This window comes from Choristoneura fumiferana, chromosome 21 (genome assembly GCF_025370935.1).
Source record: "Choristoneura fumiferana chromosome 21, NRCan_CFum_1, whole genome shotgun sequence".
Taxonomy (NCBI): domain Eukaryota; kingdom Metazoa; phylum Arthropoda; class Insecta; order Lepidoptera; family Tortricidae; genus Choristoneura; species Choristoneura fumiferana.
In genome coordinates, this window is record NC_133492.1 from 16930647 (window position 1) to 16949987 (window position 19341).

A 19341-nucleotide genomic window follows, 5' to 3' on the forward strand; every position below is an offset into this window, starting at 1 on the left:
ATGTTTTAATCTCATAATTTGGATTTCTGAATAATTCAAATGTAAATACTTAGATTAAGAAGATTAGCTGTCCCAACCACGTACAACTCCTAAAGCAAAACTATTTACTAGATTATCCGTAAATCGTCACAAAAATCTGATTTGATAAAAAACACTGTAAATAAATTTTGATAAAACAAAATAAGTTTGGTCGAGTTTAATTATTGATTAAGAAAGTATAAACTTGACAAGTCCCCAATTTGTATGTTTCCCTAATTATAATTACCACTTACTTACTACAACTCAATGTAACCCTAAATGGCTAAAAAATATTCAAAATGTTCAAAATCCTAACCCCAATATGAACTCACCACAAAACACAAAGCAAACAGTAGAACACCTTAGTTTAACAGTCTTTATTCGTTCACTCCCTCTCCCCGCGGGCCGATCCGTTCTCGTGACGTCGAACTCCATTACCTATATTAATCCCCCTAATATCCTCAAATTACTCCTTCCTACGACGGAATTGTCGCCCTCAAGTTCAAATTAAACACGATTCACTTGACGACTCATAATTATTGGGATGACTTCATATTAGGGTTGTCGAGCCAACAACCTACAGTCAGTTGCGTACCAGGGTAGAACCTTTATGATGATGCCATATTAAAATTTCATACATCTGCCAAAGAAATCATAGCGAAATTGAAAAACCACCGTGGTACGCGATACAATTGTCTCGACTATACCTACTACTAAATAGATTTTGAACATGATACTACCGTGACACTCACTCATATTCGTTACTGTTATTATTATTGTATTATTTTAATTTAGAACTGACATACTATTTTGAGATAAAATGTAATTCTATCGCAATTAAATTACTAACATTATCGTCATAAGGCTGTAACTAACATGAAGTACCTATATGGGACTAGAGCCTGAAAATAAACGTTAAATTATATATTAATTATTATTATTAAATATATTGACCCGGATAACAACCTACATTTGACAGTTATAGTGAAAATGACGATGAAAGCGCGGGTAGTTGTGCGCCGATGTCAGTTTAGTCGGGTAGTCGCGCGAACAGAGCGGCGGCGCGCAGTTCGCGTGTTGCAGCAGCCACCGAGTCGCGTTGCCCAAAACATGTCGAGCTAAACTCGATTTAAGACGTGAGTTATCCGGGTCTATAATACTAAATAGATTGTGTAAAATTATTCTGCTTGATATTATTTGTCTACTAGCTTGTACCCGCAGCTTCGGTCGCATAAACCATGAGAAAGCCTTTCAAAAAGCTTTGTAATTTTGCAAAATTCCCATGAGAATCCCTAATAAGAATTGGCAAGTCACCTTAGAACAGACGTTCACAATTTTAGGAGAATTTAATGACTTTGTTTTTTAACTGAAAACTAGACGGTATTTTTTAAACTATGGGATATTTTTTTTCTGAAATAAGTTCAACTACAATTATACGTTATAATATTTTGTTTACTTTATTCACCAAACATAAAACTAACTGTTTTTGGTTTTAAGTCGTAAAATCTGGCCCACTAAGCACTAATAAGTAAATTTGTACATATAGTGGGCGTTTTTTTTTTAGTTTCTTTAAGTTTTTAAATGTTGACAGCCCTGGGTCATTCTTCCCTCCCACCCTCTTGGAGAATTTAATATTTCACTCTGCTAATGCTGATAATGTAATTTCTTTTGAGATCGCTTTTAAAGCTCCTGGTGAGATAATTTAATTTATACTCGTATATACATCAAAAATATTAAATATACTGCTTCTACTGCTTCCACGTCAAAAAATTTGTAATTTATTTTTACGATGAGAGTTTCCTTATTTCTTTCCTTGTTCAAACTATTTTTTTATAATTTTTATTAAACCTCTAATGGTGCTTGAATTTTTATGTTAATCCAATAATATTTATCCGTATATGAATATCTTTTCTCGCGTCTTTAGTGTTTAATAATGTATTAAATGAATAATAAAAAATATCATGGAACACTTGACGCCCATTGGATGCTGTTTTGCAATAGTGTGTTAACCCTGATTAATTTTGCAATACAATGTCATCATCATCATCAGCCTATGTTCGTCCACTGCTGGACATAGGCCTTTCCCATGGCACGACCCTCTCTCATCCAGCTCTTGCCAGCCGCCCTGCGAAGATCATCCAATACAATGTCAATCCTTAGAAAATAATTTTTACAGTTAACATTGTATTGCAAAATGACAGTGAGTTGACTCAGTATTGCAATTGACCTAGTCCCTCTTAGTCCCAACCCAAACTAAGCAAAGCTTGTACTATGGATACTAGGCAACGGATAAACATACTATATACGTATTTAAATATTATATAAAATATATATATTATATACGTATTTAAATACGTATTAACATCCAAGACCCAAGAACAAACATTCGTTTTATTCATACAAATATCTGAATCGAACCCGGGACCTCAAGCTTCGTAGTCAGGTTCTCTAACCACTTGGCCATCTGGTCGTCTTATAATTAAGTATTTATTTACCAATATACGAATAAGTAGGTAAAATCATGTGATGTGTCCTCCTCACCTAGTGATAGCGTTTAGTTTGCGACTAGGTAAATTACTATCAATAGTCCCATGATATTTAATCTATATCAGATCAACAATGTGGGTAAAACGGCTTGATTATGCGCTGGCATGATTTGTAGAACTTATTTCGTAATTTACTGAACAGTATGCTCTGTTAAAATATATTCAGATACATACAAAAAATTAGTATCCGCTTCTAGACACCAAATTATTTTTCACCCTTATAGGTTTTAAATTCTACCGTAAAATAGGTAGCTTTCCATTTTGTAAATGGATCGATCAACTTTTTCTTGTTTGTTATTCTGCCCCCGTTGTCCAAGGAACAACGGTGACAGAGATCCTTAAAAAAACTGTTATGATATATGCTACTAATGTGCTTAAATTGTCCATTAAATAATGTGCTTGTAACTACGACAAAAACGTACGCTCTATGAATTATAACCACAGAAAACATGGAGAAAAACTAATGGTTTTAAAGAGTTCTCCAGAGGACGTAACCATGGCAACGCGGTACAGTGAAAATTTGATCGACCCAAATGCGAGATTTTTACCGTCTGTAACGCAATTTATGTTTCATTATTACTTCTTTCAGGTCCTTTAAAAATGTGTCGGCCATTCAAGCCTTTGATCGAACTATTCACTCAACCGTTCGTTGCAACAGTGTATCGATATACAGTAACGTGTCTTACACTCCGCCTTTACGACACTCCGGGTGCATTGACGACCCTATAATGCGACAGTAAATCTGCAATGGATACCCATTTAGTTAAGTTATTCTGATTTTATGCTCCGAAGTATGCTGCGATGTTGCTGAACACTAAAGGGATTAGATTTTAGCATCTGACAGAAGGTACTTATTGGCTACGTGCACGACGTTGGCGCCGCGTAGCGTTGACAACTTTTGCAGAGACTGTCAAATAATGATAATGTTGTCACATGCAGCATTCTTCTTACGAACAATTAACAATTCATAAATTTCAAAATTATATACATAATACTATATCTAATTGAAATTATGTCTCAAACCAAAAGTAACAAACTAGATTACGGCATCCTAAACGTATACATTTACATTATAATAAGCCTTCGCAACTAAAAAAGAAAATAATGTTTTTTTTTAATTGTTTTGAATTATCTTCTTTTAATATTTTTGCGGGAAAGTTTGTTGAATATTCTTGGTGTCATCCCGAAGAAACTTTTTGCCATCAAAGCGGGGTTAGCCGGTTTGGTGTTAATTATACCTTGTTGTCGCAAACTGTTAAACTTCGGAAACTTCCTTTAGTTCCTTTCCTTTCATACTAATAATTTCCTTTTTTGTAGGTACTGCCAAAGGAACTACTGCGAATAACCTACTTATTTAAACTGTGCGTATAAGCCAGAAAACGTAGCCAACTCCGCGTAAACACCTCAAACGTTTCGACGCGGAACCAATTTCAGAACACAATCAATTTTAATCACCACGCAGTAAATAACAAGGGGGGATATTATTAGGCATGCTCAGTTAACACACTGCCAATGTTTAACAAAGTTCTATGTTCGTATTTCAACTGAATATTATCTTATGGGTTCATTTTTATTTTTTAGGGGGGAAATGCCGTAGTCGCCACGCTTGGCAGGCGTGTTGGCGAGGTGAAAGCGGAAAGCACAAGACCGGTCTGAGTGGAGAGCCTTGAGGGAGGCCTATGATCAGCAGTGGACGTCATTCGGCTGACATGATGATGATTATGATGATCATCTTATACCCTATTTCCTTGTTCTAGAAATTATTACTTTTATTCCCGAAAGTTTGTTATCGTATTTGTTACACAGCATGCTAAAGCGGCTGAACGGATTTGGAATGTTGATAGTTGAAAGTCTGGATTAACACGCAATCTACTTTTTCATCTATCTAAAATTCCAGAAATCGTAGAAACCGCTACGTTCAGAGATGTAAAATTTTTCAAGGGAGTTTGTCATACAACGCAAATGAGAACCACAATATAGATTTCGGTAATCTAAGTAAACCACAGGTTATGTCGGCATTGTCGGCGTAGCAAAGGATAAAAGCTAGTTTATAATATAAGGCATTTAAATCTATATTATTAATTCAAATGACCAAAATCTATAAAATTTGGAGCTCTCGAACTACCCTCAATTCAACAATTTCCTGTTCTGGCACACTGCAGCGGAAATAATATAAGCTTGAACGCATTGAAATTACAGACAGGTTTTTATGTCAAACACTGGCCAAATCTGATAATTTTGGAGATACGTATCGTTTCTACATTGCAGGCCAACTACTGCACTGTGGCAGATATAAACGGTGCCAATTTTACCGACACGGCGAGGTACTTGAGTCTATAAAAATCGTTATTTTATAAGCTAGGTGCTAACTTTGCCTTCTGGCCCCAACATTGCCTGATTTGATTTAGAGTCGATAACTTAGCACCCTTATAGGTATCTAAACTTTTATCCCCGTATTAATAATTCCCGTATAGATAAAAGTTTAAAAACCTATAAGGGTGCTAAGTTATCGACTCTAAATCAAATCAGGCAATGTTGGGGCCAGAGGGCAAAGTTGAAGCAGTTTACGGTATCCATTATTGGCAGGGGTCGGACAAAAAGTGCGGATGACGTAAAAATGACGTAATCTTGCACACAAAATGATGTTTTTATTTAAACTTCCGTGTGACATGTAGTTACAAAGTAGCATTAATGAAGTAACAAAATAATCGTAAATAAATCAATGGAATTCAGTGAATAAAATAAATTTCATATCGTTTAATAAAGAGGTTGATAAATGATAAGTGATAATTGTTTATGAAAATCAAAAATACTATTTGAAATTATCCTATAAGTGGTTTGACGTCATCGTCACTTTTTGTCCGACCCCTGATTATTGGTAGGTATACACGAAGTTATTTTGTTAGTTTGTTCCTGGGCAATTAAAGATGACACAAACTTACGCCTAGAAAATTCACTATTACAACATAAATTTCTAAAAATTACTTAATTTTCTTGTTCATTCTTTCGTTCACTCAAAAGGAGCATCACTATTTATAATTGCGCGCACGCCAACATACACACACACACATCAACTAACTTCTAAAGTTACTTCTTACGTTTGTTTCTTTTTAGATTACAGTGCCGAAGGTCATGATGTTAATATCTTCTATGCAATAATGATGTGTATTTTTGTAATTGTTTGCACTGTGTAACTTTATTGCTAAATAAAAAATGTTCTTATTTTTAATTCGCCGAAAACTGACAACACTAAAACTAACGTTTTTTTCTACTGCATCCAATTAATCGTTGTATTATGCCTAGTGTTTACGTATAAATAACAAAAAAGACAATTTTATTCCTTTAATAAAAATATACAAATTGAATTGAGTAAAGCTTCTAACACCACGCCGTCGTCTTAATGCAAATAATCTCCAGTTTTACTGCTCCATGAAATTTTCATTGATAGCCAAAATGACATTTCGGATACTTACTTTCCGAACCTCGTAACCCGGAAACGCTCGTACAAAAGCCACTTTCCTCCAAATATTATACGGTTTAAATTAAGTATTCGGAAAATTGTAAGAAGAGTTTGCGAAGGCGAATAGTAGGTGGCTTGAAACTCAATATTCTGGTCTTCTTTGGCTAGTAAAACGTCGAGTGAAGCACCCTTGGGACGCCGCATACGTCTGCGAGTGCTAGAATGGTCTAGAAGGTTCTCGAAAATGAAAATCGAAATCGAAAGTCGATATATATGTACCTACATACGTACCTACGGTAGAATATATGCTCGACTTGGAGGGGGCACTGCCGTGCCCCGAGATGTCAATGATCAAAAGGTTTGAGTTTATTGAAAGGGACCTCCTCAAAGTAAATAATGTATTTATTTACATTATCATCACTTACAGTATCATTACAGGAGTGAAACCTAAGGCGTACCCTTCGGCATCTTACGTCAAAGTCGTAAAATGTCCAGGTGCCCAGGTTGTAGAATGACCAGGTAGTACAATGTCAAGATGGCCCTAACAAACCAAATCAACCAAGTATCTTAGGATTTATAACTTTTGCCAGGCTTTTTGGGCTTTTTGTCAGGTGTTCTACACGTGCTGCCTTTGGACCAGTTACACGCAGGGGACCGTCAGTACCCTGCGCGTTCAGTATAATAATGGCTTCAGGATGCTGTTGGGGCTGCCCCGATTCTGCAGTGCTTCGGGCATGTTTGCACTGGCTCGTACTGACGACTTCTTCGCAATAATGCGAAAAAGACTTGTCACTCTGCTTTGCAGGGTGCGGGCCAGCCCCAACCCCATCATGAGCACTGTGGCGGCCAGGTACGACTCCCCTTTTATGAGGCACTATGAGGCTGTCATGACTGCTAGGCGATAAATATGTTGTTTTGTTTTGTATAACTTACTAACATAGTCAATAAGTATTTTATTATTTTAACGGTACTAACAAAGCTGGATCAATTATGTAATCTGATGAATAAATGAATTATTATTATTATTATAACGTAGCAGACACCAACTTTATTAACACTTACGGTACGCTAAAAATACAGCAAAGAATTGACATTGTCTTTTTCAGATTGCAAATGTGTCTACATCCAAAGTAACAAATGAACCTAATAACAGCGTGTTAGCAAAAAAGTCTATCGAATTACGTTCAGAAACAAAAGAAAGTCCGCATTTACGAACGCCGAAGCGACTGGAAGGTTCGAGAGTGTTCCACAGCCTTCCAAATCGAAACTCTTCTGGTTAATCTAAAACGTCTTAAAGCATTGGCATGTTATGGGACATAGGTCTTTTTGAATTGTAGGCCTCGATGAACGAGTAATCAGGGAGACGTTTTAATGCTTCATCTGTTAACTCCTTTTGAATATTTAAATTGGATATCTAACGACATTTTGACGTTGGGGATTAAACAGAATATTGTTTTTGTATAGGATTTCGCGATGACGCACTGCGAGAACGAAAATGAGACGGAACGTCTAAGTAAAATTGAATTTATCGTGAAATACAATTTGGTATATTTTTAAGGCTCCTTGCCTCAGAAGGATACAATAGGTACACGCTTTTTGGGTCCATAGCGGCTCACATAATTGTTGAAAGTCATATTGTAATGTTTGTCATAACTCATAACTCTATGTTATCTGAATCCAAACAAACCTAGCCTACAGTTCTTTCATCGTAGCATGGTGCGGGTGACAGCTGTCAATATCACAAGACTAGAGAGTCAAAGTGTCGAACTTGAGTCGATAAAACTACTAATTTAAATCTTAATCATAATTAATGTCATCATGAATCTGATTATTACGCTAATCTTGATGAGAATATTAGGGAAATTCTAGGTTGTAAAGGCTAAACGGAGGTTGCAAGAATATTCGTTAGGTACTTACCAATTACTAAGTACCAATAAAAATCAAGATCTATGGATCCCATCACTAAACGAGTTTTGGTGTTACGTTACATGCATATTACGTTTCTTCACTTAATTGTGTTTTAAAATTTAATTAATTGATTATAAAAAACTGATAGCTTAAATTTATTTCGTACAACATAGTTTTTATGTTCAAATATTTTACTCCAGTCATATTCAGGCTACAACTGAAATATACTTCCATATATTACCGCAGCAACTTTTTAGAGTAAAACGAAACGTGCATCGAGTGTCACTTGCACCATGCTAGAATGAAGGCACTGTAACTTATAGAGTTCAACAATTCTGAAAATTCTGAAAAAAACAATTTCGGTGAGAAAAAAAATACTATGATTAAAATAATATATTATGTCAAACACTACGAGTACATTATGTATTATATGACTTTCAAAAACTATGCGACTAAGTAGATACGCTTCCACGTTTTTTTTTTCTGGACAATCGTATAAAAAGGTACCCTTATAAGATGTCTTCGTTATCCGTCTGTCTGTCTGTCAAGACACTTTCTCAAGAACTAACTATTGCGAACCTGCTGTGTTAAAAATGTAGTTGTGTATAAACTTATACTCGTACGTCGTTGAGTTTCTTGCCAGACTCTTCTCGACAGACGTTTTACCGAACCGGTGGTAATTTTTTATGACATACCTACCTACATAAGTGCTTGTTATAGTTTAAATGTACTTAGACTTAGACTAGTTATTGGTTATTGACGAGTTACAATGACTATCAAGTCTCTGCAATCTCTTAAAGCTGTGGAAAAAAAAATAGCAGCGCTTTTACCGACTCGTGTAGGCAATAAGTTGTTCTCATATTTGACTAACTAAGTACTAAAGTGTTTTTGTTTTGATTTGCGGCAAAACATATCTTACTAACAAAAAATTATCAACTTTTATCACCCTTTTAATTTAAATGCCACAGTTAAGTAATCGAAAAATGACACTATTATGGGCACAGAATATTAGGTAAATAGTCAACAAATCTGATTCCTAGGTTACTATAGAACCCTGCCATGGTAGTTATAATTTGTTTTGTCTATAGCAATGCTTACTGGATCACATAAAATGTCACAATGACAAGGTTCTGTGGTGGTCTTGGAATCAAATTGGTTGACTGTACGTAAATTTGATAGTAAATATCAATACGATATGACGTCATGACAAGTTTCATGATAGATAGCTCCTTGCAACACGTGAATAAGTTAAGTACCCAGCTGAATGACGTCAGCAAAATGATAGGAAGGTTACTGAACTCATTGTATGCTAACTCGTATTTGAGTGGGTATTTTATTTCACTTTATACCTTAGGGAACTGCGCTTTTCCTGGTTTGAAATTTCAAGATACGCTATACCTAGCTGGGTTAACGTGAGCGGTGTCGTATTACTTGTCCTTTTAAGTCTGTATGTAGGGGTTAATATAAATAGTAGATTAGTCTAATTTAGTACTGTCTAAAGGGCTTATATCAATACATCCGTCTAAAAACCAGATTTCTATCTTTTTTTGTCTTCTAAATGGCATTGTAATTTATTTAGACAGAAGCAAAGAATATTATAATACAGAAGTGGCGGGTGGCGCATCAGCAAGATCGATCATACAATCACAAAAACCAAAAATAGTAGGTAGCAACTTGGGTGATATTTGTAAATATTCTGTCGGTGTGTTAGAGAATGTCTTGAATTCGTGTGGTAGCAATGGCAATTCTTCACAGAATCCCAGCTCCGTCCTCACAGCCAAGGGCTTTAATTTCTATCTTTTATTAGTTATAATTTTTATATCGGTCGTGGGTTCAAACCCCGGCTCGCACCTCTTGAGTTTTTCGAAATTCATGTGCGGGATTACATTTGAAATTTACCACGAGCTGTGCGGTGAAGAAAAACATCGTGAGGAAACCTGCACAAACCTGCGAAGCAATTCAATGGTGCGTGTGAAGTTCCCAATCCGCACTGGGCCCGCGTGGGAACTATGGCCCAAGCCCTCTTGTTCTGAGCAGAATTTAAATTCCGGGATTTGACTGAATTCCCGTAAGAATTCCCAAAAACTACATCACGGTCTTTATTGATATTATCATAAACCATAGTGGCAAATTTCATGACTAAACATTCATCTGATGGGTTTTGCAGATTTTGTCCCGATCCCGTGGGAATATCGGGATAAAAATAACCTTTGTTTTATTCTAAATGTATATTTACATATTAAATTTCATCCAAATCTGTTCAGACATTTCAGCGTGACGGAGTAACAAACATATACCCACACATACTCACAAACTTTCACTTTTATAATATACGTAGGATTGAGAGTAGCGACAGTCTATTTAGTTCCCCGAGTTTAATCCGATAGGGTTCATCGAATAAAAAATATGAAATTTGGTGCGGCTGCTTGTTACGCAACATCAATGAAATCCACGGTTTTGGGAATTGCCACGGGAAGATTTGCAAGCTTAAGGAATTTCTATTAATTTTAACTGTTTTACTGCTGCGTGCGAAGTAGCAAGTAAATGCTAGATTGAATAAAAGAGAAACCACAATACTCAAAAGAGGCCAAACACAAGGAAATCATTTAAGAGGCTTGGCTCGGAAGACATATCCGCCTTGTCAAGAAAAGATAAGGGAAAAGATAAACTAAAATCTAACAAACAATGTAGTATCGAGCAAAATGGGCATCGCAAAATAACTCACTCAGACGTTTTCCTGTAACAAATAGATAGCACCGAAGTTGGGACCACGTCATTAATTAACCCCCAAAATCAACAGACCAACAACCCATTTAATAGTTTAATGAAAAATAAACAGCGCGCCAAAGCGAACGTTGGCCAAATGTTTTACCCAATTTATTTGGTCCACTAACCAGATACAGCCAATGTTTTGTTTGCGGCAAACAATATCTGTTGTCCGCGTTACACTCGGACGGGTTTGTATTGAGTTTAGGTATCGGTGAACGGGATTTATGGAGTTGGAAAAACACTGGGATATAAGGGAAGAGGCGCTATTTAGCGACCACTGTATTGTGCTGGCTCGGAGTTTCTTTGCGCGATAGAAGCCGGAATACGGAAATCCGCCGAGAAAATAAAGTCATCGACATAGCGAAGCGTATGCAATTTGAAGTGGCATGGACGGGCCACATCGGCTCGAAGAACAGATGACCGTTGAAGTAGAAAAGCCCTCGAAAGAAAAGTTCTTAAGTGAGGCCTTTATTCAACAGCAACGTCTTCCAGCTGATGATGACGACGATGATAATGGATTGTAGTATCGTCGTAGTCTCATCTTCGCAGCTTATTGAGTTAGTTGGGCTGAATACTTCTGCAAATATTTCATCTAAATTTTCTGTTTCAAGCCTTCTTAATGTGCGTAGAAAGCCTGTGCCCAAACGTGGGAAGATGACACCAGAGATGATAATAATAAAAAAGTAAATAAAACAAACAAAGGTCGATTGCATTGCAACTTGAGCGCGAATCAGCTGGGTACCAAAGCGTCAAGGAAATCCCCTAATCGGCTAGTCAGCTAATCGGCCAAAGTCACATCACTACAAACAGGACATTTTCAAATTTTACACGTTCGAGACATACATGGGACTTAGGTAAAAGGATTCACCCGTCATTTGCATGGCGTGCATGTAATACATGCAATTGCTTGCAGGAGAGAAATGATAGCTTGGCAGCTAACTCGCTGTTTATATGCAGCTGCAGTCTGCATGAGCAGTGTATTAGTGTCTCGTAGGTCGATGCAAACATGTCTTGTAAAATATGTACATTGTTGAAGCTACGTGTTTGCATACAAATTTTGTAGTAACGTTATAAAAAGGTAGTGTACAAAGGATCATCAATATTGTATTTGTATTAGCGACTCGTCCCGGTTTCGCAGGAAGACAACTTTGAAAAAACGAGTAAAAAAAAAAAGGTTTTTTATAGAATTTTATTTCGCAGATAGTATTTCATATATTTATTTAGTCGACAATTTGTACTGATTAATATTATTATTAGTAACATACATTTAGTCGTAGAATTTTTATTTCGACTATTATTGTTTCAACGACTATCTGTATGAATGAGACATATTTCGCAGAAATATGATTCAATAAATAAATCCTCAATATGAGGATAAATAATATTTAATTTCTTATGTAGTTTTAAGAAATGTATGTATTTAAGGAACCAGTTTTTATTTTAGTTATTTCTTCTTTTACATTTAATGTAATATTTTGTTATGTTATTTCTTCTTTGTTATATTTATAATTGAATAAAGATATTTTGACTAAGAGCGTCATTTTTCAGCGTCTCTAAAATTGAAATTCAAAGTTGAGTACCAACTACTCAATAGAGCCATTGTTCTGTTGCCGGCCTTTGAAGAAAGTATAAGCGCTTTTCTTGAAAGCCCCGATGCCATAGTTGTCTGTATTACAGTCACTTGCCACATACGGTATGTGGCAAGTGACTGTAATGGTATGTGACATACCTCATTGTCTTTGTCAGCATCCTTGATGTGCTGCGCGATGAACCTCACGCTCTGGAGCGCAGCTGCCACTTCTGGAGACAAGTGGCGTGGCAGCATGTTCTCTGATTCAGTCACTGTCACCAAAATTAACTCTATGGTTATTTCGATATGCAAAGAATTAAAGAAAGAAAAAAAAATATTCCCAACACCGACACAAGAATAGTATTAAGTACAAATACACAACATGAAGGAAAGTTTGTGTCATTGCGGTTGTGAATCGGGACTCTGGTTTGATTCTTTGCTGGAGCAGATATTATTATGAAGAATGTTTGGTTTCGAGTCTTGGCTGTTCAATATTATAATGTATGCGGCTTTAATAGCGCTAGGGTCACTATAGTTGTGCTAGGGTCACTATAGTTGTGCTAGGGTCACTATAGTGGTGCAATAGTCACTATAGTGGTGCTAGGGTGCTTACCAGAAGGCCTTTGGTGAGCGCCAGCGGCGAGCATATCATCTTCAGGGTTGGGAGACTTCCTGTAGTCACCGTTGTCGCTGTTCTTCGCGTCACCGAAAGCATCTGTCAGGCTGTCGCGGCTGAGAAGACAAACTCGAATTAGGACAGCAGACGAAATAGATTAGGTACGTACTAGGGACGTAACGGATAGTTTGGCTGGATTCTGGACGGATATTCGTTGCATCTGTAGAACCTAAGTGCACGAATAATTTGGATTGAAGTAAATTGTTCAGATAGCACAGATTTTTAGGAAGGATACGGAGCTCTCTTGTATTTTTCTCGAAAAATCTATGCCTGTCGGCACGGGGGTGCGGTATTACGGGGGGCGCCACCATCATGAACACTATGAAAAAGTTTTCCGACAAGATCGAAACTATAGTCGGATCATTCCTGACTTTAAGCATTGTTCCACCAGAGATGTGCGAGGATGTGTTGCGAGGAATACGTTTTTAGGGTTCCGGAGCCAAAATGGCTAAACGGAACCCTTATAGTTTTGCCATTTCTGTCTGTCTGTCCGTCCGCGGCTTTGCTCAGGGACCATCAATTCTAGAAAGCTTTTATTTTGCACGGATACTCGTATAATAATATGTATATGTAAACTATGCCGACAAAATGGTAAAATAAAAAAAAAAAAGTTTGGCACCTCACAAAAGTGGTGGTGATTTTTTTTTCTCATCCAACCGTATAGTGTGGGGTATCGTTGGATAGATCTTTAAAAAAAACCATTAGGAGTTTGCTAAGAAGATTTTTCGATTCATTGATTTTTTTGTGAAATATTCAACTTTAAAGTGCAAATTTTAATTAAAATCGAAAATTAAGAACTGGTTGTAGCCAATATGTACTACCGCTGTAGGTCTTTATAAATAAATAAATAAATAAATATCATGGGACACTTGACACCAATTGACCTAGTCCCAAACTAAGCAAAGCTTGTACTATGGACACTAGGCAACGGATAAACATACTTATATAGATAAATACATACTTAAATACATATTAAACATCCAAGACCCGAGAACAAACATTCGTATTATTCATACAAATATCTGCCCCGGTCGGGATTCGAACCCGGGACCTTAAGCTTCGTAGTCAGGTTCTTTAACCACTCAGCCATCCGGTCGTCAAAATATAGACGTCTTTATAGATGAACGGTTCAAATATTTGACACATAATGCAACAGTATCGGCTTGCAGCATTGAAATACCTCGATGCATGGAAATGCTCTTAGCGCTATTAATTTTAGATTGAAGCGATGCCTCGTAGACACAGCCCCAATAGATCTCCGAAGCGATGCAAATAAATTCTTTCGCAAAATATACAATGTTGAAAATTGTTTCTCTTTGGTATACATCCTACGGTCTGATCCAATCTTTAAAAAAAATATTATAAGCAAACCAGAGAAAAAATAGAGAAAGTAGAGAATCAAATGTATTTTTATGTGTATGAATTATGCGTAAATAAATGTCTCTCTCTCTCTCTCTCTCGCAAAAAGATTCAGAAAGCACCATCCAGAGGTAAGCCCAGTTTAGACTTACAAGATAATTTATGCAAGTTGTATTACATTGTGAGGTCGTAAAGGGAATAACTTTAAAGTGGTCAATGGAGTGCAACATAAAGCTACTTGCACGATTCCTGCCGCAGGTCTAACCTGCGCTTAGCAAGTTTTCTTAACACCTTGACCTATATTGATGAGATTTGACCAAACCATAGTTGACACAGAAAAGTACGTAGGCTTCGTTTTATCCTAATTCCTGAAAGATTCTGTGTTATATATTGCTATAAATAGAAAGATCTTGTTTATTTTTTCTTGCGTAAAATTGCTGCATGAATTTGGTTTGAAATGAAGTTTGCTTAATTCTTAAATCACGCCTATTGCTTGCTAAAATGAAAATTGACAGCATTACCGTTAATACCAATGCGCAGCAAATTTCATGGTTAAAAAAACATGGTAATAATTAGGGCCCGAAATTTTTCGTGCGGCTATTGACGGATAGTAGAGAGAGAACACCGTTTTTCCGAACGCTTCCTCAAACTTTCCGATGATACGCACTTTTTTCAGCGGTCAATGATGAAAAAACTTTGAAATATCGGAAAGTTTAATCCATTTCAATTGCTTTATTGAAATCACTATAAATACGAATACCTTTATATATTTTATAAAACTTGAGAAAACATCCCTCAGAGACCACATAACGTTAGGTAGCTTGTTTGCCTACCCTTTCATAAAATAAAAGATAAAATATTATTTAGTATTCCTTCAGTTCTTACCATAGTCAATTTAAAGTATTTTATAATAGTATTCCAAGCAAAATATATATTACAATTATGTATTAAAGTTTCAACATAATTAAAAAAACATCTATTTGTCCATAACAATGATAAAAAGCGATGCTGTCTCCCTCCCTACAATCTGTCAATAGCGGCACGCAAAAATCCCGGCCCTAGTAATATCTCATACAATAAAAATACCAAGTAATAAAAAATAAAAAAAATATTTAGATCATCACCCTCGCTTCCCTTAAGCGAAGGAAGAGCACACCCTCCAGCCAGTTTTTAAACTTGAATAACTAGCCAAGTTACTCAAACCAAAACATCTCTTTCACATCATATGCACTTACCTCATCTCAAGTTCGTTGGTGTATCCATTAGAGACGAAGGTATCGTCATAGTCGGGGAGGGAGTACTTGGTACGTCGCATCATCAGCAGCTTTGGCATGAGCTGGAGGAACAGCTTCTTCATCCAGGGTGACATGGTGTGAGTTGATGGTGACCTGGGAGGACGTTAAGAGTTATGCGGGTAACAGGCACAGATTGATGATAAATATGCTATGTAATAATGTAGCCATTTATGATGTAAAGAATAGGGAAAATAATTAATCAAAAGCCCCGTTAGCATCTAAAAAACTATATATTTTCTCTGATGCACTTTTTTATCATTTGCTCTTAGTACAAACTTTTAAAGTACGGGCTGTTAGTGGTCACTCAAGACAATAAAACTTGTTGTAGCATGTTTTAGAATGACGTTGAGAGATTATACATGCGAAGTTGGCCATAGTAAGTTTAGTTTTAAAAATTCTATCGCAGAGTGCACAATGGAGTTGACCTCGTGAATTGTATTTCAGTTTGTATTTTCAATTATTTACGATGATCGAAGAGGAATGAAAAAATACAAAAAGATTCGACCATCTCGTGAATTGTGTTTATGTATAAGAGGAGGCTTGGGTCTTTATTTTAAAATTTGGCGTTTGAGAACGAGTGTCTTCAAGCGGTTTTCTTCAAAAATGCCAACCGATCTAATGGTACAGCGCCACAAAAATTTGTTTGAAGCCAACTCCTCCCAACCTTTAGGGTCAATACCTTGGGATTAATGTGTCTCTTGAGGACGTCAATACACCTTGTTAAAATTTAAAGATCAGCCATCCACGTCTCCCATACACTGAAAATAATTGGTGCTTCTCCAGTCTAGCGCCAATTCGGCGCGACAAATTATTCCAACTAATAGCTTTTATCGCGCGATCTGCGCCGTATATCACGCGTCCTATTATTGTAACGACAAAATAACAATGCGAGCTGTAATTTATGTCGACGCCATTCACAGTTGTGATGCAGTTGCCTGAGCTTAAAATAGCAGTTAGGTTTTGAATTTTGTGATACATTTTAACAGCCTACATACTCGTTAATTAAATCACCCACACTGCTTTAGGAGTTTTATACGGACACCATCATGAACAAGGAGGATATCTTCGTTATAAAAGGTAACTCAAAAATTGTTGTTCCGTTCAGCACGCATTGCTTTAATCATCACCATCATCAGCATATCAGGAAGAAGTGCTCGGAACATTGATCCGACCGCCAAACCAACGGGATTCGACCTTCCCCGAAATCTTTGGTGCCGCCTTAACAGGCTGAGAACTGGGCACGGCCGCTGCAACTATCACCTGCACAAGTGGGGGTGGAGGGAGTCTCCACTCTGTCAGTGCGGGGAAGAGGAACAGACAATGGAACACATCATCATGCGCTGCCCCTTACACTCCTATCCTGACCCGCCGAGACTTGGATGCACTAACGCCTGATGCAGTCGCGTGGCTTAGTAGTTTAAGTATTTTGCTCTAATGCCTTTATTTATAAAATGCCATACGATTAACTAAATAAGCCGAAGGATGTCCGTCCACTGTTGGACATAAGTCTTCCCCATAGACCTCCAATTGCTTCAGTTGGAAGCGGCCTGCATCCACCGTGAACCCGGGCTTTTACTGGGTCTTTCGGCTATCTATGGAGAGTAAGACAGCCGGTGAAATTACTGGCACGTGAGGTATTCCCATCTTGACTCAGTTGGCAACGCGTCTGCAATACCCCTGTGTGCAGATGTTTATGGCGTGCTGATCTCTTACCATCAGGAGACCCACTTGCTCGTTTGCCATCCATTCGAATATAAAAAAATCTTTATGCTCGAAATATATGAACACGCATTTATTCACAATACATCGTTTCAGATTTTTTAAGTATCTACACATCTCTGATGTTTAGGATGTTACTGTACCTCAAAAAGAATTTCTGAATTCACGCGACCCAATGTGATTAAGTATTTTAGAAGCCTAATAAAATTCCACTTGTGTATAATTTATGTATGAAGATAAAAGCATAAATTATCCATAATAACATGACCATACGGCTGATACATTTCTTACCCAGCGTACTGGCATCACAATCCAACGCGGGATTGCAGCCAGCCTTGTGAATTGACATGGTCAGGTAGTTTTTAGTTTAATTGTTCCTTGTATTTATTCTTTGTCTAAGTATTCTCTTTTCAAATAAAATTAAAAAAATACGATGCGTTCAAACTTCGAATCATTTTAAGCACGTGACCCGTGCATCGAGGTCCTTTAAAGCGTAGAGCGGCCATATTTCAAAACTATTGTTCCGTTATCGAAGTGACAATGCAACAATGAGCCAAGATTTATGTTGGCCTTTATTTAGGTGCAGTTTAAGGCCGGCCGTTTTATGAAAACTATTTTTATCAGACGTGTTGCTCCGTAAATTAAAAACGTTGCATATTTATACAAAGCGTGGAAGCGCGGAAGTTATTAAAAAAAATATGAGGTTTTTGCTCACTTAGGGTTCCGATTTGTTTTATTCAGAGGGTTCATCTGAACCAATAAGAAGCAACAGCGTCTTTGTAAATAGTAGCCTAGGTATAGTAGTCCACAGACTATAGTGCAGGACATTAGGCCTTCTCCAATGATCGCCATTGCGCCCTGTCCTCGGCCTTTCGCAGATCATCACTCCACTTGGCCGAAGGGCATCCTACACTACGTTTTCCGAGACGCGATATGTAAGGAGAACCTTATACTACCTACCACAGAAAATGATGCCCCAGAAATCAAATTGACTGTTTGTACCTTAAGATAATAGTACTAGCTATTCACATGCAGTTCAAATTAAGGCTTCTGATCAACTGTAAAATAAGCCTTAATACGTACGATGCAGTAAAGTTCGTATTCGCATACGAGAGCCATGATAATATAAATCCTTCTATTGTTGGCGCTTTATTGCATGATACCTTTATTCAGTGCCCATGAAATTGGAAATTATCAAGCGTGTAGAATAATAGTGAATTTTGCACTTTGCGTTTAAAAATGTATTTTATGTGTCGACGTCTTTGACGATTTAAGAGACGGTTTTTAAATGAAGGGTACAAAATCACCGATACCTACAAATAATTTTTATAATTTATTTTTTAATCTTAATTTTATGTTTCACGTTTTTAATTTCAATTACCCTTCCTTTTGGCTACGCCGTAGTCGGGTAAAAATGATTAAGTTCCCATATACAATTTTACCACATTTTTCACTCACCTACGATTTTTTCGAGACAGAAACTATCCTATGTCTGTGTCTATATCCAGGGCCTAATCTACTTCCATATCAATTTCATCTTCATTGTTTTAGCGAGTTAGGCGTGAAGAGGTAAGAGACAGATGGATGTTTGCTTACGTTCGCGCTTCTAAAATGAAGCTAAAGGTAAGGTAAATCAGTCATGTCTAAAAAAATTAAAGTCATTATGTTGACGGATGGTAGGTACAGTCCACCATCTTACTCACTAACCCTGCCACCAAGCAGCAGTATTTACTCTGCTATGTTCCGGCGGTAAGTAAGATAATCAGTAAAGTTATGTCCACGTCCTTTTGGCACTTGTCCCACCGCCGACGAGCAGCGAGAAGCGAGTGTTTTGTATAAACATTTTATCGCTTTTGTCGTGCGAAAAACTTTAAAAATTTTGGATAATTGCTTGCTGTTCTACGCTTCACAGCCTTGGTTATTAAATTTGATAATCACTAAATAATTTATTGAATCAGGCGTTACTTTGCGGAGGTATATCAATGAACTAAAAGAATTTCCTTGCTCACCCGCGACCTTAC

The 19341-nt window shown here is 37.0% G+C and overlaps 1 protein-coding gene across 2 annotated transcripts in view; it reads right to left on the reverse strand.

The window, feature by feature from the left end:
* The window catches only part of nAChRbeta2 (nicotinic acetylcholine receptor beta2), a 122039-nt gene that overhangs the window by 68435 nt on the left and 34263 nt on the right, over window positions 1-19341 (reverse strand). For both annotated transcript variants that reach the window (XM_074104182.1, XM_074104180.1), the window contains one exon: window positions 12431-12543. In XM_074104182.1, the coding sequence (XP_073960283.1) occupies window positions 12431-12543 (113 nt within the window). The remainder of the gene's footprint in view (window positions 1-12430; window positions 12544-19341) is intronic.